Below are 21,886 nucleotides of genomic sequence, written 5' to 3'. Positions count from 1 at the left end.
CAGTAAAAAACCATGGCAAGATGTTTTGCATTGATACTATGCACCCCAAGGTCATGGCGTGCCACGTGTTCAGATCACGTCGGATGCATGCATGGAGCACGGTATATTTCAATGTGTTGAGAGCAAACACACATTCAAAACAACCAAGCCTGCATACAGATTCATGGCAAAAAAGGTGGTTTAATCATGATCAAATTGCATCTTGATCATTGTATAGCAATTTAATCGCCATTTTTTCCCATGAATTTGTTATTTGTGTTAAAAAAAAAAATCTTCTTCACCGAGACATCAAACTACATGGCCTAATATCCCATCTATGATCAGTCAACCATAATGCGCATCCCAATGTTTCATCTACTCCAACTAATCTAGCATGCTACATGCTCAAACATACATATGAGTCGATGTAAACTTGTGAACTTTGCTATTTTTAGAGCATTTTGCATCGTAATAAAATGTATGATAAAAACAAAAGTAATTGCCCGGGATATACATTTTATCTAGACTGCAGCTTATCCACTCTACATCATTAAATAGTAGAATATGAACGATGGTTGATGACTATTTCTTAGCAACCTTTTTTGCTTTGATCAAGGGGCCAAACTATCTAGTCGATCTACTTGACATGATCATTTTCATATAGTTTGTGTTTTATGCAAATGAACCATATGTTACTTGTTTGAAAGCAAGGCAATGCAAAACAAATGTGGCTTCCATGTTAAAGGGCAATATGCCATGGTTCAACTGCTGTTAAAGGTGGCTTACATGCATACATACATTTAGCAGCTCTTCAGCAGAGAAGTGATATAAAACAATTCAATAGATACTCACAGAAACTATGAAGGAGACTCACCAATTATTGTTGGGGGCTCTGTCTTTGCGAATATATATATAACAAATATCTTTATTTGAATAAAAATAATAGTATATATTTTTAAAAATAATGATCAATGTTTGATCACACATAAACGACTTTGGCTGCAATTCAAACGGGTTAGCTTAGGTTGACGTCAAATTCTAATCCAATCCAACCTTTATATCTCTCAACCTTGATGTCACCTAACCTTTATGTTTCTCAACCTCGATCTAGCCCAACTTAGTATCGATTGGAATTTCTCTAACCCAACATAATCCAACACCATCTTAAGGTAAAATTTGTGTTGTTTGGAGTTAGTCGGGTCTATATTAATCAGTTTAGATCGGGCTGAATATGAAATTTAAGTTAGGAAAACTATTTGGGATAGTTCTACTAGATTAATGGTGGTTGGATTAGAAAGTCAATCATTGAGCAATTTAAATAATACATCTAAATCTAATTTAATAAGATTAAAGATATAGTTACCTAAAAACACGATTAATTTATACTAGCATAAATATGAATTTAATATATATGAATTACTTATTAATGTTTATATCGGGTCTGCCTGGGTGGGGTTGGGTCGAACTCGGGTTAGAGTATGGATCAGGTTGGGTTAAAGGTCAACATAACCCAACACAATCTAGAGTCAGCTTAAGATTTTCAATGAATGGGTTGAGCGGGCGGGTTTGAGTTGAACCAAATCCAGGGAACAAACCTACCAACGGTGAAGTTTTGCAACCGAGAAGCTGCCACAGCCACTCAAATGCACGCTCTCAAAAATAGGCTAGGTGGATGTGCCGGGAAATCCCACGTGTATTCGAGATCCATGCCAAGTGACAATTAGGAAGCTGACAGTGGTGTAATAAGGCACCAGACTGGATGCTTCGTTCCTGTACTTTTTGGACTTTGGCACGAGTGGATCGGAACGCAAACGCAAAGAATACCATTTGGGAGAAAAGGCCTTCAAGGAAAAAAATTAGGAGAGAGAAATTTCAGGGACAACTGAAATGGACTTTAAAATAGACTATATTTGAATCTCAGCGTAAGTCAAGGGTAGGCCGTCCAACCGGGTCTTATGGTGTTGGTCTCTCTAGCACTTTTTTTTTTTTTTTTTTTTTTTGCTTAAAACGGGTTCTTCAGACAACGCGTGTCCGAATGCACCCAAAAACATCAAAATACAAAATCTCACGTAGTGCCAATGGCAGCTCCCGCTCTCCTGCCCACAGGGCGTATCCCGAGTGGTGTGTCGCGTATGCAGCCACCCAATCAGCCGCCCCGTTGGCCTTCCTAAATACATGCTTGGCCTCAAAGGCCGCACCATCCCTCACCATCATCCTAATGTCCCGAATCAGAGGGTAGCCAGTGCTCTCATGCCGAATCCACCCAATGACTGTGGTCGAATCGTCCTCCAAGATGATCGAGCTAGCCCGCAGTACCTGCTGCGCATGGCGAAGGCCGGCCCAGGCAGCTCGCAACTCTGCCTCTGGAACTGATATGTCGAACAGCCGGCAACCGTCCGCTACCACTATCCTGGAGTGAGGGTCACGTATGACGAAGCCTGCCCCGCCTCGTGTACCTCCATCCAGCACTGATCTGTCAAAGTTAACCTTAAGGAAACTCGGGGGTGGGGGCTTCCAGGTGAAGAACACCGTCCGAGGAGTTGCCTGAGCAGAGAAGGAACCCCAGGTGTTTCGAGCTATCAAGGTCGTATCTGAAGGGCTGGTGGGTCTGGACTCCATCGCCAGTGCTCGAGCAGACTCCGTAACAAACCTCGGCGACATTCTGCGCTCCCCGAAAGTGCGAGCGTTCCTTGCCAGCCAGATCTGATGGGCGGTGCAAGTCGCTCGGATGGCCTCCTGACATGTCCGGGGACTGGCCAGCCACTGTCGTATCATCTGTAGGAAAAGTCTCCTCTCCCGCCACGCCTCCTCCGGGATACCCGTCCACTTCCATGTCAACCTTGCCCAAGTGCACCAGAATAGTACATGGTTCACTGACTCGTCTGCACCGCAAGCCCCACACTCCGCAGGGATCCCCAAACCACGTCCGCTCAGCACTGCTCTCGTCGGGAGGCGGTCCACATCACCTTCCATAAAAAGAGTGCTGCCCTCGGGTGGAGCCCGGACCTCCAAATCCAGGCACAGTCCCATCCACGCTTACGCTCCCGCTGAATCACCCGGGACAGATCACTCAGCCTGACACTGGCCCTGCATGAGGTGCCCCAAACCCTGACATCTGGCCCCTCGCATCTTGGTACTGGAAGAGAAAGGATCCTCTCAGCTAGATGTGCCCCGAACAACTGATGTAGTCTGCCCTCGTCCCACTCTGCTCTTTCTGGTGCTAGGAGGTCGCACATTCGGAGCTCCACTACTGCCTCAATATCCACCGTCGTCGGCCAACATCTCAAAGGAGTCTCTCTGGCACTTCGACACTCGACAAAGCCCAGCTGTCGCGACCAACCATTGGCCATCTCACCGCCCACTTGGACACCCGTTCGTCGGCCGCGTCATTTCTCCACCCAAAGGGTCCGGTCTAATTATCAAAAAAAAAAAAAATCCAAGTCCGCCTCATTCCGAAAAAAAGTCCCAGGGCCATTCTTGGAAACGAGTACGAATCCACGTATTCACTCCGCGATCCTAGCCGAACGTTTTTCCCCATAGGCCATATCTAACGCGCTTCTTATTCCGTGTCGGCGACCCCCCCCCCCCAACCCAAATTACTACCCTACCGACTCCCCGTCTTTTGGCTACCCGGGACGAGAACGAGGGTAAAAACCGGGAGCGGCGGCCGCCTCGCCGACTTCACCCCCTCAGCCTCATCTCTTTCTCTCTTCCCTTTCTTTCCCAATCTTGCCCCGAAATCGGTCGAAGTGATCTCCAATCCCTTGATCTAGTGGTGTTCGTGATTTCTTTCTCCTTCCCTGGTTCCAATCCTTTGGTCCCTTTCTATCTTCTTGGAATCGGAGATCCAGATCCGGCGGATCGGGATCGGGATGGCGGCGACGGCTTCACGGCGGCTCCGGGATCTCCAGGCGCAGCCAGGGAACAAGACGTGCGTGGACTGCGCTCAGAAGAACCCACAGTGGGCCTCCGTCTCCTACGGCGTCTTTATGTGCCTCGAATGCTCCGGCAAGCACCGTGGCCTCGGGGTCCACATCAGTTTTGTCCGCTCCGTCACGATGGACTCCTGGTCCGAGATCCAGCTCAAGAAGATGGAGGCAGGCGGCAACGACCGCCTCAACGCCTTCCTTGCTCAGTATGGCGTCCCCAAGGAGACCGACATCTCCGCCAAGTACAACACCAAGGCCGCCGCCATCTACCGCGACCGCATCCAGGCCCTCGCCGAGGGCCGCCCCTGGAGGGACCCGCCCGCGGTCAAAGAAATCCTCACGGCCGCCGGCAGCGGCGGCGCCTCCGGGGCGAGGAAGCCGCCGATCGGTGGTGGCTCTGGTTTCTCGGCAGCGAACAATGGGGGATGGGATAGCTGGGACAGCGAGGATTTCAAATCGTCGTCGGACATCAGGCGGAACCAGTCGACGGGTGATTTTAGGGCTGCGGGGATCGGCGGTGGAGGCGGGAGAGGAGCGCAGCCGTCGAGATCTAGGTCGACGGAGGATATCTACACGAGGGCGCAGCTGGAGGCGTCGGCCGCTAGCAAGGAAGGCTTCTTTGCCAGGAAGATGGCCGAGAATGTGTCCAAGCCGGAGGGGATACCGCCGTCGCAGGGGGGGAAGTATGTGGGGTTTGGATCGACCCCGCCTCCATCTGCTCAGCGGAACAATCCACAGGGAGACGCGCTTCGACATACTGTTTCTGTGGTTTCACAGGTGAAGATACACACGCTTGTCTTGTGTTAAATTATTTTTTTTTATGATATTTATTTGTTTAGTCTGCATGCTCCTTGATAGCTAACTTTATGTTGCTGGAAATAAGTACATTTGGTTGGAAGAATGTTATGCTTATTCACCGTGGAAACTTAAATAACTGATATATAATTTCTTAAGGATGCGTGAAAAGTCGCTGCTTATGCTTCGTGCTTTTGGAAAATGTTCACTACTCGTTTTTATGTTTTCAATAATTGGTGTAGATGTTTCAGAAAAGATTGTTGGAAAGAGGTCAGACCCAAAAGCTTTGAAAAGACACGTATCTATTGCGAAGGGAAGGGGTTTCCTGTATGGAGGGGAACTTTTACACTTTTCCTTAGCTAGGGATGTTATGATTTGTCACTACTCCTAACGATTCTGATGGCCCTCCCCCAGAGGTTTAAGGGGAGAAAAATTTTCAAACCTCATTATTATAAGAACATTATTGAAATGAAAACTAACCTTCTGTGGGATGTAAATGAGAACCATGCCTCTTCATTATCCCATGTAACTAATGCAATTTAACCTACAAGAGGCCATTCTGATCACCTAGTACATGCTGACCATTTTGAGAGTGGTACATGTTCCTTGAAGTTTTTAGATGTTAGCTCTTCTTTCTTATGAGACAATGGGAATCAAAGAGCTATGCTCCTCTATGTACCTTCTGTAATGGGATTAATAGGTTTGGATTTTTCTTTAAAGATGAACTGGAGCCACTGCATTAACCTTTTAAGAAATGTGCTCAGTCACGTAACCACCTGCTGAGAATTGTGTGAATTCAATACCTTAACACATCCAACAAATGACACGAGCATATTGACTACAGTTTCTTTGGAGCTGCATTTTTTGGTTCTGTAGTTTAGAATAACATAACACCCGTATTTGATTAGGAAAAAGAAGTGGATTGTAATGTGAGGGTTCGTTTTAATGGCTGGTGGCAATGTTATTTGATGTGTGGTTAAGAAGGTGTTGGGGATGTATAACATAGCAGGAGTGACAGCAAGATTTTGTTGTTGGTGTATTGCCACAAATAGGTGGTTTGGGCTATCAATAAATTTGATGACAACATAGGAAAATAGTAACAGAGGATCATAGTGGAAGGGTGATGAGAGGTGGTGGTGCTGGTAAACTAGAGGAGTAGTGATTTTAGCAGTGCTAGTGATGACAGTTATGGTTGTCTTGAAGATGCAAGGTGGCATAATGGCTTTTGGTTTTGGTGGTGGACTGGAGATTGCTTGAGGGAATGATTGATCAGAAGCAGGCGGGGGCCCGGCTGGTGGTGGTGGGGGGAGCGAGAATATGAGACAGAGAGAGCATTCCATTTAGAAAGTTCTCGTCAAGTCTCTATTGAAAAAGACCATGGACATATGTTGACCATAGCCTATATGAATATATGATGAAGAAAAGGTTTCTTTCATTTCTTGCTAATACCCAAAAATGTTCCTATTTTCAGATGACTTTCTTTCATGATTTATTAGAAAACTACTTGATATTGTTGTTCTAGTGATGTATGGTGAGCTTGTAGGCTGTTAGTGCGGTGCTTCTGTTGGGATAGAAAGGAGAAGTTACTTAGGAAGAAGGAATGAGCAAGGAAAGGAGGGGGAGAGAGAGTGGAGAGAATGAAAGAATGATGGACACGGATGGAAGAAGAAAGTGAACACATAAAAGGAGGAAGTGGTAGAATGCTTTTGGGAGTCAAATGGAAAATAAAGGTAGGGGTGGAGTGGATTTTATGATGAGGATTTTAAAATGTGGTGCATGAGGTTGCATATGCGAATGCGGTCCCCTAACTACTACATGCCCTATATGTAACATGTCTTCAGTCCGTATGTGGGCTGAAAAATGATTGATTGAGCTCTTCTATATGCAAGATGATTAGCATTGTGCAGCTACCTATGCAGCCCACTTATTATTGTATGACTTTATATGTGAACCTTTTAGCATTGTGTGACAACTACTGGTCCACTCTTGTGCAGGCCTATGCAAACAGGCATGTTCAAGCTAATGGTTTGGTTGGATGTAGGTTTTAATCGGGTTGGATATTTTTATATTAACAATGCCAATATGTTTGTTATGTTATCATTATTATTAGTAAGATTTAAGTACTAAGTAGTAAATACAAATTACTAGATATTATTGTCCATAAAACATATTGATATTCGTATTGCATTTAATATATTTTATTTATTTTTAAATATTCAAAATACGAAGTGTCTATTCACCCGAATATGCAACCGGTGTAATGCATTTGCGCTATGCAGTCCCTTGATTGCCCGCATATTGCTGCTATCTTTTAAAACATTGAGGATTTGAGTTCATATTCTACTATTGGAATCACGTAATGTGTTGACTTTTAGGATTGGCTTTAAATTATTTCGATAGGAGTTCAGTTCAATTCTCTGTGTATATGTATTCAGCTATGTGTATGCACATGCATATACATTCTTACATAAGCTCATGAGTGGTTGGTCTATATATAGATTTTATGTGCGTGTAAGTTATATGGTTAGATTTATGCACTCTTATGTAGGCATTCATGTACATATGCGTGTACATATGTAGCTACTAGTGTCTTCTGTTTACTAAAAAAGGGCTATTATAATTATTGCTTTCATCTATACTTAGCCCTGTGTTTTGGTCCTTGGGTTGATGCATATTATTAATCCATTTACTACTTCTAGAACTTTCATGGCTCAATACGGGGTCTCAAAATTAGATTACAGATCTAAATAGTTCTGTTTGTATTTACCTTTTGTTCATGTTGTAGGTCATTCTAAAATATTTTGTGGTAGTAAATTCGATCGTACTACCACGTTTCTTTTTCTGCTAAATCATTGTTCTTCAATTTCTAATAGATTATATTTATCTTATAAGTGAAAGGATGCTTTGCTTTCTTGGAAATTTCCATTTTCGACTGTCATGAAGCTTTTCCTTTTTTTTCTTTCCATATTGTGATGTGGTTATCGCTGCACATCATATGCACTATTTTAATTGCTGGAAAGTTAACTTATTATCATTTATTTCGTTAGGGTCTTGGTCGTCTGTCCCTATTTGCAGCTTCTGCTGCACAATCTGCTGCCAATGTTGTCCAAACAGGCACAAAGGAGCTGACATGCAAGGTACCTTTCATTTTCTTATCGGTATTTTAGCATCTTTAACTGTCATAAATGTTCTCATATTCAGTTCAAGGATAGCTAATTCACCTCAGTGTTTTACTTACATGATTGTTTCCAGCCAGTGATAGTGAAGAAACCTTTGATCAGGTTCTGAATTTATACTGCTCATTTTTTGTCTAGTTTATAGTTTGTCTTTTAATATCTGAGGCATACTTTACAAATCAATAGATATGGCTTATTTGTATGCCTTTTATAGCCTATCCTTTGGCTTCTCACTTTCCTAGTCATTAATTTTCAGTATCATATTGTCATTATTATGTTTTTTGTGACATTCACATCAATTCGAAATAGTTGGTATACATAATTTTGTGCATTAGACTTGGTCTCCTGGCCAAACTATCTTACCACTTTATACTAATTTCAAGTGGTAATAGCCAGCAGAGGTAAATAAATGTTCTGGGAAAGCCGTATATATGAGAATAATAAGCAAATACGAATTCATAAAGGCAACCCAGATGGTTTCAACATTCCTAAATTGTCATGGTTTTGGGATGCCATAGTTATGTTTGTATTACATGTTTTGATTACAATATAGGCCGGCTTCTTAAGAAAACTTTTTTCCGGTTACTAGATGCCTTGTCTTTTACATGGTGACACAAGAAGGTTATTCTTGGGAAAATGGTATACTTGTTTATGATAGCTTTTATATAAGTATATCATTTAGGCAACACAAGATAGAGATGTCCCGATCTATTGGGGCTATTGAATTTAAATTATACTGTTATAAAAGGAAGAGGATGGGGAGATTCAGGCAGGTTTAGGTGAAGTGATCTGTTATGATTTGAAGATGTTCCAATTTGGAGGCGGCGCTTGGGCGGGAAAGAATAGCAAAGTATACTGACAATCTTAATTTATGCGAAAGGGCTTGCATTTAGTGTCTTGTATGTTGTAATCTTGTCTTCTGCTTTTTTTCTTACACGAAAGTAAATGCAAATGCAATTGACTCTCCGACACAGTTACTTGCACGTAGCTCGATTTAATTGATTATCTGTATCCTTAAATCTTCCTTGTCTAAACTCAAATGTGCCTGTTACAGTTACCTATTTGTAGTGTGCCTGTAATGAACCGATATTACCCCAGGGCATCATCAATACTCCCAATTTCATATCAATGATATACTGAATAGAAATTATATGCAGTTCATGATGTTTTTGTGCACCAAGTGGATTAGTAAGTGCTACTGATTCTTCATCCCGACTCTTGTTAATTATTGCAAGATTGTTGGTAGTCTTTTTCCTCAATCTTGGAATCCCTTGAAAAAGGTGTTTTGTTTGTGAAGTTCTAAAAATGTCAGAAGTTGCTAGGAATCTCTAAGAATAGATATATGACGAATTTGAAAGGGAAGTTTGGCAGCATTTCTGTGGTGATGTTGGTGTTTGTGGCTGTAAGCTACTGTTGTCATTTCCTTGTGGGAGTCGTTGATGTTCCCATTATTAAACTCATATATAACAGTCATCCTCCTCTTATTCAAGCTTCAGAATTTTTTGTACTATTATTTGATTGACAACACTTTTGGCTTTGAATATGATTTCTTTGCTAACCAAGAGTTAGTGTTTGACATGTTCAAGATGTAAATTGCATAAGGCCTTTTCCTGTCAAGGTCGGGTAATTACCCCACCTAGTGGAAACGCTGTAAATTTGTTGTTCTTCAGTACCTGACTGTTACGTGTATACTTGAAAGATCTGAAAAGATAATTGTTTATAATACTCCCATACATTCAAAATAACATTTTAATGGGATTATCTTTTGCATTAATCACCTATCAAATCCTTTCATGATCACTGTTTGATATCTTATATTGGATCCTTGAAATTACAGGTGAAGGAGGGAGGTTATGATCAGAAAGTGAATGAAACTATGAGTGTAGTTGCTACGAAAACCACCGAAGTTGGGCAGAAGACATGGGGAATCATGAAAGGTGTTATGGCGATGGCATCACAAAAGGTCGAGGAGTACACCAAGGACGGGATGAACTGGAAGGGTGACGGTTGGCAAAGGCAGGAGGGGGAGAGGAATGGGTATTATCAAGATTTTGGACAGGAAAACAATGGCTGGAATTCCTCGGAAGGGAATTCCCTCAAACATCACAACTCTGTCAGCTCTTGGGATGGTTGGGATGAGGAAGAAAAGAAAGAACAGCGAGGGAAAGGGACCACCCAAGATAGTGCAAGCTGGGCTGGGTGGGATGATGTGAAAGATGATGGTTATGATAATTACAGTTACAGCGCGTCGAGCAAGGGTGGCAACCAGAATGGCAAATCTGGTTCTTTGTGGACGGAGGGCGGCTTTCTCTAAGTTTGGATTGCCTGCCGCGACTCATTTTTCTGTTTTAAAATATTAAATATCAGGAAAGTTGTTTTTTTGCTGGTTTATATTGTTGATAGCTTTGGGTTAATTGCCAATAATTTCATTTCTTTTGTAGACGGTGATCTGAATATTTGTACTTTGTACTTTATTTTTTTTGCAACTGGGACAGTTTAAACTTTAAACTATATGTATGATGCTATGTTCTATTATGCCACTTGATTGCCTGGAATATATACAATAGGAGAAACACGAGTGAGATGAGAAACATTCGAGGTCCGTTGTGGAGCTTGTAAAAGAGATATGGCCTGTTGGCGGTTATGCTTTCCTTCCACTTGTACCAAGGTGGCGCTGGGGTGACGTACCTACACGTGAGGCGGTGAACCCAGTGAGGTGAGCCCACGGGTCGGGGAAGGCACGCGAAACCTGCGACCTGTATCGAACATTTCCTGGTGGAAGGGGGGCCCAGTAATGGGGCTGCTACGCGGGTGGGCTGGTCCCTCCCCCTCCCCTCCTATTTTTGACCAAAAAAAAAAAAAAAAAAAAAAAAAGAGATATGGCTTGATGCATTCTTCTCCTGCTTTTCGATGGGCTATTTTGGATCCTCCTGTGCCAGGCATGTTCATTGCTGCCGGAGCTGGGTTCGTTATCGGGTGGCTGCTGCATGGCGTGAACTCCAGGATGTTCTTATTCACCATCATGATCTTATTATTTTATAATTATATGTTATCTTACCATGCTGATATAACTTAATAAATTTTAGTATAATCTAACGACCCACACGAGATATTGGCATTAATGAAAAGTATTTTGCCTTAACATTAGCATACATTAAGCAAATATAATTATTAATAATATCAATAATTTATGTATAATTTAGTAACACTAATAAAAGTTCTTTGTTTAACATGATTTAATTATATTATATTGTTATATTTTGATAAAAAAATTAATCTAAGAGCTCTATTTATTATAGCTCTATTAATAACATTATTAGAGGTGTCTACATGGTGGATAGAGAGCTCTCCCCAAAAGAAGCCTCCATTTTAGTATTAGATGTATAAAATTAATATTTAAATATAAATAACAGATTTTAAGTTGTTAATGTTAAGAATAAGCAGAAAATTTGCATCACCTCCAATTGAGTGTTCGCACATCATTTTGAACCGGGATATTGCTCTTAACGAGCGCATGTTCAAATGGACCATCAAATCATTGGGTGGTAAAATTACAGGCAACAAGGAAGTAACAATATATGTTTGATGGCCGGTACTGTATAATAACGGTACCTCTTGGACCCATACGGATCATCCAACTCTAGCTTTACGAGGTTTTCCGGGCGCTGCCGCCGTCCACATCAACGACGGTGGCATCCCGGCCGCCGTCAAGGACCATAGAGACGGGGGTCTCCTCCGAGTGGACCACGTCGTGCTGCTGGATCACCAGCACGGACGACACGACCCCGTGGCTGGACGACGCCAGCGCGTCCCCGACGGGCCCCAGCTCCGGGTGCTCCGCCTGCCGCCCGGCCAGCTCCGCCACCATCGACGACGGGAACCGCCCCTTCCCCACCACTATCAGCTCGTACGCCTCACTCCTCCCGATCCCCAGCACCGCCTCCAGAACATTCCCCGCTGGCCTCTCCTCGTATGTCGCCGTCCCCTCCGTCCTCCTCCGGAACTCCGCCACCGCCGTCTCGTCCAGCTCCTGCCACCCAGAACAGCAAACATCAGATTCCCCACCAATTTGTTACCTGACACGTAGTCGTGCATGATTAAAAGGGTAACTTGAAATTGAACAGGTGACCTTTTCCAGCTCGCGGTCCATGACGGCGGTGGAGAAAGTATAGCTGTGGTCGGCGCTCTTCATCGGAGAAGGGCGCAGCATGATGTTGGGCCGATCCTCCTTGTCCTTCTTAACGTCGACGAACCTCACCGCGGTGACCCTCACGCCGGGGTGCTCCGCCATCCTGCTGGCCAGCTCGAGCGCCTCCCGGTCGTCGGGACCTCCGAAGAACAGCACGCACACGCCATGCGCCACCTCGGCCGGGCCCACCTGCCCGCCCCCGCCGAAGCCTCGGTCCACGAGGACGGCCACCGAGCACGGAGCCTCCTTCATGACCCTCTGGTTCACCGCCCGCCAGCCGGGCCCCACGTTCTCCATGTGGCCGCTGTCGTCACCGCCGGCAGCCCGGTGTTTGTGGAAGGGGACGACGAGGAGGGAGACGCGCTTGTCGTCGGCCACGTTGCAGACGTCTTCGTGGATCGTCGGCATGGCGGAAATGGCGGTCATGGGGCGGACCCGGACGCGGCCGAGCTGCCCGTAGGCTTCAAAGGCGACACAGACCTGGTCGTGAGACTCGCGGCGAAGGGGGTTGCGGAAGGGGAGGCCGTTGCGGCGAGCTTGGCGAACCATGATGATGGAGGAGGAACGCTCGGTGAGCTCCACGAGGTGGAGGATGTAGAGCTTGAGGGGAGACTTCCTGGTGCCCCCACGGATGGTCTCAATGAGGTTGATGATGGAGGGGGCATCGCGGTGGCCGTGGACGCAGGCGAGGATGCGGAGCTCCCCGGGGTCGGCGGATTGAGGGGATGAGGAGGCCTGGAGTTTACGGCGGTTATAGGAATTGTGGCCGGTGCGGGCGGGCTTGTAGATGGCCATGACGCTTGGGGTGGTGATGAAGGTGGTGAAGAGCGCCATTAACACCAAAATGGCAAATGTTTCATCGTTGAGTACCTGCGTGAATTCCAAAGGGAAAACAAGACAAGGATTAGAAAGTCGTTCGCATCAACTGCTCATCATTCGCTCAACGGACGCTAGAGATCGCTACGTACGTACTTTGGTTACATGTTATCCTGATGGAACATTATGTTACTCTCTCTAGCTATGTCTAACCTGGTCGCGTTTGCTCCAAATAAGTCCTTAATGATTCAGGAGGCCGGAGGAGGGGAAGCGGATGAGACATTTCCATTGAAGGCTGGAGATAGAGTAGGTGATGCATGACTCATGGTAAAGAGGCAGCACAGTGACAAGGAAATATGCATTGATGACTCGTCGAATTGTCTAAAAAGAAGATCACGTAGTTGGAGAGGCATAATTTCCTTTCCAAAGCCAATGATCTTTGGGAAATGAAAAACTTGAAAGGCAAACTGTAAGCAAGGCCAGATTTGAAGCGTGAGTGGGGATTTGGAACTACACAATCGGAGAGGGTAAGGCAGTGAGTTCTAAATGCGTGATAACAGGCGAGAAGGACTATATAAAAATTATTTTAAAAACTAAACAGAACATTAAATTAAATAAAGCTAGTAGCAGGAAGGGGACGAATATAAGTCCCAATTTTAGCAATTCAATACCCACTCCCTATTGGATTTGGATGTGGAAGTCGGACTAGGCTAACGTTAGAAATATCTCAAACAGAATAAAAGACCGAGTCAAGAAAAGTCAACATGAGAAAATAAAGAATAAAAATAAAAAAAATAAAACAGCTAATATTTCTCTTAAAGGAGTGTTAACGATATCCCGCGACTTCTCTCCGACGAGAGGAGGGAAGGCAGCGGAGCCCGCTTGTGGTAACCGGTTCCAACCGGTTTCACATCGTTTTGGAAATTTACAAAGTATTAAAAGTACAAACCACGGCTCGCTCTCTCCCGGTGGGTGCTTTGCTGCATGCACTCGCGAGCACGTACGCGCCCAGGCATGAAGGGCATGACCCCGGAAACTTTTTGGTGCTGCTATAACTAGCGCAAAGAAATATAATCTAGCTCGTAGAATTACCATTATACACCTCTTGAATGATGAAAGTTCCAAAATCTTAAGAGGCATTAATGTAGATATAAAAAAATTTAAACCTTTTGCATTTGAACAAATACTCTATTTTATTCTGGTTGCACTTAATACTTTTTTCTAACTTTATAGGCTACACCTATATTGGTGAATTGCCAATGTACACCAAAAAAAAATAATAATAATATAAAAAAGTATTTAAGTTTGGCTAGGGCATACACGTGAGAGGCACGTGTTGGAGGGTACTTTGCTCCAAGCACACTATTTTAGATGAACATGATGCAAGCGGCCTAGTGCCTTATATGCTGCAATTGGTATTGCAGGACTCGTTCAAACAAGAGACGGGTTCATCTTTCCTGCTAGGTAACTATAGACAGCTAGCGTTGCTATAAATGAAGTGCTTGAAGGTCGAAGTCTCGAAACTCGGCAGCAACAAGAGAGGCACAAGCGCCAATAAAATTTATGATTCACCACCAATTTATGGCGTCATATGGGAAGACCGTGATAACCATCAAGGGTGGTTTTTCTCCTCCCATAAATGCTCAGATGAGCACAACGAGGAAAAACGAATCAGAATACAAGGAAAATAGTCTATATTTCAAATTCTAAACCACCTAAACTGAAAGGAAGTATAAATATAATTTAACTCAAAATCTCTGTCTCCCTATATACTAAATAGATAGTAAAATGGAATTATTTCATTATTCCAATAAAAGGTGTTACTTCACTGCCATATCATTCATTATTTCATTATATTATTAAATATAGTCGATCTTTAACTTTCATTAGACATATCAGTTATCAAGAAAAAATCATAACGGCTATTTATGATATGAAAATATACCTTTTTACTCTTTGTTAATCATATGTTGTTTCCATCTTTAACTAGAGATATCAATTATCAAGAAAGAGTTTATTATCTCATTATACATATAATTGCAATCAATGTTCATCACTTTATGGGATCGCAGAAGTTGTTCTTCACTAAATATGGTCTCTCTCTCTAACCAACAAACTTAGGGATCCCAAGAACTTATTCTTGGCAACTATAAATAGAATATTTATTACCTTACTAAATATTTATATTTGTAGCTGGAGTTAAATATATATTACGATAAATTTTCTTTTAAAAATTTCAAAAACAAAAATGGTTTGCTTCTCATGTCCCCTTAGGTATTCCATTGGACTCGTAGAAATATTCGTGGTCAAATACACTGATCCCGACGAGCTTAGTGCAAGCAATTCCACGCAGAGCAAAAGAAATTCTAGCTACTAAACAAATTATATATACTAAAAGAAAAGAAATTTACCTTCCTCTCCTTGCCGATGTTGAGAACGATGAGCTCGACGAGACCCTTGGTGTTCATGAGCACGCCGAGCGCCACCGACTCCCTCGCGGCCATGCCGCACGCCACCGCCACCAAGAACGTCCCCAGTATCTTCCCGGCGCACGCAGTGCTGATCACCAGCAGCAGCAGCCCCCACGCCTTCCCTCCTTTGATCGTTGCCACGTTCGTCTTCAACCCGCTCGACGCGAAGTAGAGCGGCAGCAAAAGCCCGGAAACGAAGTCCTCGATCCTCTCTATAAGCCTTCCGGCGAACTCTCCCTCCTTCGGCACCGTCAGACCGAAAACGAACGCCCCGAAGATCGAGTGGATTCCGATGAAGTCCGTAAAGAAGCCCGATACGAGGACGCCGGCCAGGGTCAGACAGGTCCAGACCTCGCTCTCGCCGCCCTCTCCATCGGCTCTTCTGGCCACCCACGCCATCGCCGGCCTCACCGCCACCATCTGCACGACGACGAAGGCGACGCCGCACAAGAGGACCCAGAGGGAGACGAGGGGGCTCTTGTGGCCACCGGCCTCGCCTCCGGAGAGAGCGACGGCGAGGGCGAGGAGGACCCAGGCGGCGACGTCGTTGAAGGCGGCGGCGGCCATGGCGATCTCGCCGAGCTGGGTCGTCAAGAGCTTGAGCTCCGCGAGGATGCGAGCGAGCACGGGGAAGGCAGTGATGGAGAGAGACACGCCCATGAAGACGAGGAAGGGACCATAGCCGGCGGAGTCGGCGCCGGGGAGGCTGCTGCGGAGGACGAAGGCCACGCCGACGCCGCAGACGAACGGGAGGGTGATCCCCGCCGCCGCGATGGAGAACGCCCGCCGGCCGCTCTGCCGGATGGACCGGAGGTCGAGCTCGAGGCCGACGAGGAACAGAAAGAAGAGGAGCCCGATGCTCGCCACCGTCTCGAGGATCGGCGTGCTCCATGACGGAAAGATCCGGTGGAGGTACGTCTTGTTCCGGCCCAGGGCCGAAGGGCCCAATATAATTCCTCCCTACAATAAAAGTGCTCGAATTAAAGTATAATACCAAATTAAATGAGGAAAGTTAAACGATAGAGTTCGAAGAGAGATGGAGTTAATACGATAATCTCGGCGATGACTTTGGGCTGGCGGAGGGGTTTGAGGATGACGGCGAGGGAGCGGCTTAAGATGAGAACGAGGGTAGTTTGGACGATGAGAAGGGGGAAAGCGAAGTGGAGGGGGTTGTCGCCTTGCCAGATCCCATTGGAGGAGGTCTTAATGGAGGTAATGTTAACCGCCATGAGAGCTATTCTTTGGTGCTCTCCTCCTCCCCGCCCTCTTTCGTTGTTGGTCTCTACTAGAAATGGAGGAGTAAGGGCGGGGATTGAATGCGAGGCCTCTATATAATGCGAGGAGGTGAAGGAAGGCGGTGGAAGAAGACGAGCGTGGAGATGCAAGTAGGGAGTGGGGGCGCGGGTTTCTTGCTATCAGCTAAAAAAAAAAAAGAGAGACGTGGACGACGGGGACCTCCGTGGGAAAGGTCATTTATGTATTCTGCCTCGACTACTTTTCTCGCCCTTGCTTGTGATTTTAGGTCCAGGAAGGACGGCAACTTGTTGCCAAAGATCGAAGCTCTACGAGATGACGTGGAAGAATCGACCACTCGCGGACAGCCAGGTCAATGCAATTGTTCGAACACCTTGAGTAATTCGTGATATGAGTTGTCCCGTTGGTTTTGGTGTATATTTCATTGGTTTTTTTTTTTTTTTTGCTAGCAAAAAAGGGGAAGAGGGGGGAAGGGCAAGCCCACCCCGCGTAGCAGCCCCACACTGGGCCCCCACCCCGCCAGGAGCATGCTCGATGCGGGCAGAATGACCGTTTGGTATAGGCCCAGCTCACCAGACCCCAGCCATATTTTACTCATACCCTCCCTACCTGTGGCCCCGGCTCAGTTACCCCACTGGGCCCTGGCACGAGTACCCCGTGTGAGTACGTCACACCTGGCACCACCCAGGCTACCAGCCGACCAGTAGCACTTCCAGACCCCGTGTCCAGGCGCGGGGCATCCGGTCCCCAGATTTAATCGACGCCCGTGCGTTTCGAACCTGGAACCACTTGATTAGAAGCAAACGCCCCGTTCCAACTGGGCTACCACCTTGGTGGTATATTTCATTGGTTTCGTGTGGGTGTTTTAAACTAGTTTTGGGTCGTTCCGTACAAGGGCCAATTACGGCCGTCAGGGTGCTGGACTCCTGCTCTCCTGCAGCCCTGGGGTCAGGCGCCATTCCGAAGCCCGGCAATTTTAATCATGCCTTGATCTCGATGACCTTGCGCCTGCCCTCCGGTGTCCCAGGAACTCTCGCGGAAACACGTCGCGAGTTGTGATGTCAGAGGGAGTTACTTCTCGCCACCTCCTGCTTCTGAGGAGTGAGGATGCTCGGCCCGGCAAGGTTTCTTTTTCCCCATGGCGCCCCTGCCACCGTGGTTATTGACTTGCGCACAGGAGGCCGAGGCAGTTGGTGCCAGGTTCAGGTTGCCCCTTTTTTTTTTGTTTTTTCCTGGTAGACCATTGAATCGTGCAATAGCCGTTACAAGAGCTATACATGAGGAAAGTTCAAAATATTTTAAAATCTATACAATATAGGATCCAGCAATTAATATTATAGAAAAAGATCAACTATTCTTTTGCTTAGATATAATATAATTAGCAAAAAAATATATAAAATATACATGTTCCTTAAACTTGAGAATTCAGTACATCTAGATAAAAAATACACGATAGTAATTGAGATACTAAGGATAGATAATTCATGCATATACCATATTGCTTGTTCAGAAAATATTTGGTAGATCAACATAAAGCTCGTGCAAATACAAGCCTCACTGAATTTAGTTCTCGATGGCACTCTTACACCACCAAATGAAGTCCTTTCATGTGACTTCACTTTTTTTTTATTATTTTCTTTCTCTTTGATGGATCTCCCAACTAAAAGGGCCTAGTTTGTTCCAAATAAGGTGGATTAGCAATAATTGAGGTGTTCCTCTCCGTTGAATGTGCGCCTTCTCCAAAACAAAGATAAGAGTGTTGAGGTAGAAACTCCACCACCAGAAGTCACGTTTGTCCATCACATGCTCAACGCTTTAAAATGAAGAATCAACAACAAAGTCCATCCACATCAAATACTTTAAATTAAAAAGACGCTATCATGCGCCGAAAAAAATGAAATCCAATGGGGCAAGAAAATGACTTGATCAGAGTAAATAAACTTGTCCAATTGCATTTCTATCTCTTGCCCCTCGATTGCTTCTGAATCTAGCTCTCAGCCAGCTCAGCCATCCTCATCATCCATTTCACCTTTGCCGTCTACTACTGTGTGATCTTGAGTCACGCAACAACTATCAGACGTCTTGAATTGTCGACTCGCAGTGAACACCGCGCCATCTTGACTTTGCCATTACCTAGTTGCAAGTCTTCAAGGCAAGGCACTGATCCTTCTAATTAAGTAGAACTGAATACGATGTGGCTCTCATGGTCTGGGCTCAGTTCCCGGTCCAAGAACCAAATTGGCTCAGTCTACGTCGTGCCATGCCTGTTTTAAGCCGACCAAGTGGGTGCCAGGCGTCCCATCGTACCAAAAAGAACAATTTAGTACGAACCCTTGTACCAAACAAAGCTCCAATATTCCAGTGCGTCACAACAAAAATTTGGTGTTCCACACGACACGTACACCGATCCCATGAATTGCACCAATTCTCCCATTCCATGTTTCCATGCAGCGCGAGAGTATGGAACTTCGCGAGGCATCGTGTTTGGCCCCCGCAGGCGTTGCATGTCCGTACGTTGCTTACCACGTGCGGTGGGGATCTCGACGTCCGTGGCTGGGGATGAGATCGGGGGATCGGGTCAAATTGCTAACTCGACACGGGAAGCTCACCTTCCGTCACAAGGAATTGAATTTGAGGGGACGATCGCAGCCCGCTCGTGATCACGCGAGAAAAAGGGCCCAGGCACGTGATACCGTCGTGCCTGCAGGAAAGGTTAGGTTGCTTTCTTGAGGCCTTGTTCCAGCTCAAAACTGGATGGTGAGCCAATGCCGACACCGTGACTCCAGCCACAAGTTGGAAGAAGTCACAGACGTTTTGTATGGAAAAATCGATATAAGGTCACGGTTTCAATAGCACTATTTTATTATTAATATTATCATATTTTTTTTTCCTCGAGAGGAATTCTGGGGCACTATTTTGATTCGTCAAGGAGCATATGGTGGATAGAGGCTCGGTTTAGATCAGAGTGAATGCAAAACCTTCTAAGCAGTATAAATGTAGGCTTGCAGGTGGACCAAAAGCAAATCAAAGAAGATAGCCATGAGTAGAAAATGGTTGATGACGTTCTATGGATGTCGACATCTAATTGTAATGACGGCATAATTAAACAACGTCAAATAGGAGCTATAAGGGCATGCCACGTATCTTTCCGGGGATTGTGTTACAGTCGTCTTTTCTTTTCTGCTGATTTTCTGCCTGGTCTCTGAATGATGAAGTGAGACACTACCCTCAGGGTAAAATTTCAAAGGTAAAAGGAGAAGAAGAGAGTAGAGAGGTTGCCACGGATTTCAGTAGTGAGCTCAGTGAGAGCCAACTTCCATCAAAGGTGACAAGAAATTCGAGTCTTGTAAGGTTATCCAATGATTTCCCGAGCATAGGTTACACCACAGTCGGAAGATATGTACGGTTTTGTGAAGAACTGAGTTGGTTGAAGCCTTCTTAGAAAAATTCTTCAATTAAGTGCCGCCGGGAGTTAATCCCAACCTTTTCTCATTGACGACTGCATCCAATTTCATCTCCAGGAGGATCGAAAGGCATGAAGATTTGGAGGCTAGTCAAGGCATGACTTAGAGAAGATCGCACATTGTCCTCTGAAGGGGCATGTAATGAATAGATGGAATGTACGTAGTTTTAACAACTGCACCACAAGGAGCTTGCCATTCATTCTTTTTTCGCTACCAAGCCACCGGAAACTTTAACCGGGATGTAGAATACCGCTATTCCAAGTAGCCTGTCTGTGTCCATCCAACTTGGCGTTGTGATTGGACTGTAATTTTCGTCCACTTTCCAAAGCTCGAACCCTAATGAGATCCTTGAGGACAAAGTGATGTCTTTGGATGATGAGACACATATGCGGAAAGAATGTTACATCCTGTCATAACCAAAGGTATTATATAGCACTTGGGTGCACTGATAATGATTATAATATTGGTTTTATTTATGATCAGTATGAGAAAAGAATGGGTTTAGAGAAATATCCTTCATATTGCTCTTAGTAAAAGAACTCGTTGGTTGCAATAGCGAGGGTATAAATGGACATGCATGATTATTTTTTTTTAAAGAAAAAACTAATGCACAAAACTAGCTAGCATCAAGAGGGCCCAATCTTGATGGGGAAAAGACCTAGATATGTTTAAGTTATGAAATACACGAGCAGCCCAAATGTCAAGATGCAGAACAACACCAAGAACTAACCTACATTTGACTTAAAGAGATGATCAGAAAGTAGATAGTGAAATAAAATTTCAGTCGGTTATCAATGAAAGCTTCTTCATGCTTCTAGGTCTTCGCAAGGGTGATATACAGGCTTTTGACACAACAAGAACCATGATGAAATGAGCTGAAGATAAAAGTACAAACTTCAAAGCGTGGCTCGCCACCTTCTAGTGCCGGTCGAGTCCAGAGAGCTCAAATCTGTAATAATAAAAATTGATGGGCTTGCATTTGTCAAAATCTCTGAAAAAACAGTCTTTATAGTCCACCAAGAATTGTTTATCAGAAAAACACACAAAAAAAAAGAGTAACACATCAATACAGAAGGTTCATGTCAATGAACGGAAGTGGAGAAAAAATTGGAAGAAAGCTTATTCTCATTACTCAGCTAAATAAATCAATAGATGGAAGCTCACCGCTCAATGAGCGAGCATCAAACGCTATATTGAGTAATTTTGTTTTAAGAAAAAGGAAGAGGCAAGCTCCACCCACTTTATTCGGAAAATGAAAAGACGCATGCAGAAGTGGATCGTAAAAAAACACCCACTTGCCGTATCTCGTCTTGCAGCCAAATTGGCCTCGGCACAGATTGCACGCCATGTTTTTACTTTTGGGATCACGGTCACATATACGGGACCTTTTTGCTGGGGCTTGTCTATTGGTCCTCGATCGCTTCCTTCGCTTTCCATCCCCTTCCTTATCCCCCTCTCTCCTTGATGGCTTCTTCCTTCTTGTTCTTCACTAATCCTTCCTGGTGTGGCCCAAATTCGATCTACCAACATGCACCGACAGGTGGTACCAAGAGAAATTAAGAAACCCGAGAGTTAGCTCCACTTGACTCTGGACTCTAAAGTCCTACCCAGTGAAAGGAGGACTCCACGTACATTTATAGAAAGGGGCTCAAAGTACCATGTACGTACGTATCTCACACTCATCTACACTACTCTTCTTTTCGAAGCCTTTGACTATTTCCCAAAGCCCTTCTACCGACTTTAGCATCGAGAGTCCCACGCTGGAGACCTCCAATCTCTTCTTTTTTTCTCTGTGTGCAGGTTGACCGGCACT

The 21,886-nt window shown here is 44.8% G+C and overlaps 3 protein-coding genes across 3 annotated transcripts; 1 reads left to right on the top strand and 2 right to left on the bottom strand.

Annotated features, from left to right (window-relative positions):
- Positions 1-1,995: 1,995 nt before the first annotated feature.
- On the bottom strand, positions 1,996-3,009 carry LOC149752946 (uncharacterized). The gene has a single exon (XM_089924615.1). It carries the CDS (start codon positions 3,007-3,009, stop codon positions 1,996-1,998), a length of 1,014 nt encoding a protein of 337 aa, XP_089780741.1.
- Positions 3,010-3,555: 546 nt separating this feature from the next.
- On the top strand, positions 3,556-10,414 carry LOC103710897 (putative ADP-ribosylation factor GTPase-activating protein AGD6). Its single transcript, XM_008796825.6, has 3 exons — positions 3,556-4,685; positions 7,751-7,840; positions 9,717-10,414. Exons 1-3 carry the CDS (start codon positions 3,852-3,854, stop codon positions 10,191-10,193), a joined length of 1,401 nt encoding a protein of 466 aa, XP_008795047.3. The 5' UTR covers positions 3,556-3,851; the 3' UTR covers positions 10,194-10,414.
- Positions 10,415-11,361: 947 nt separating this feature from the next.
- On the bottom strand, positions 11,362-16,839 carry CHX20 (cation/H+ exchanger 20). Its single transcript, XM_008796836.6, has 4 exons — positions 16,405-16,839; positions 15,296-16,315; positions 12,009-12,938; positions 11,362-11,909 (listed from the first exon to the last, which is right to left on the bottom strand). The coding sequence occupies exons 1-4, from the start codon at positions 16,582-16,584 to the stop codon at positions 11,526-11,528; spliced, it is 2,514 nt and encodes an 837-aa protein (XP_008795058.2). The 5' UTR covers positions 16,585-16,839; the 3' UTR covers positions 11,362-11,525.
- Positions 16,840-21,886: the final 5,047 nt, after the last annotated feature.

The sequence above is a fragment of the Phoenix dactylifera genome, chromosome 8 (assembly GCF_051530095.1).
Source record: "Phoenix dactylifera cultivar Ajwa chromosome 8, Ajwa_hap1_PhDact_Kaust_v1.1, whole genome shotgun sequence".
NCBI classification, from domain to species: Eukaryota; Viridiplantae; Streptophyta; class Magnoliopsida; order Arecales; family Arecaceae; genus Phoenix; species Phoenix dactylifera.
Note: the sequence above shows the minus strand (reverse complement) of the source record. Positions and strands in the feature narration are given on the sequence as shown.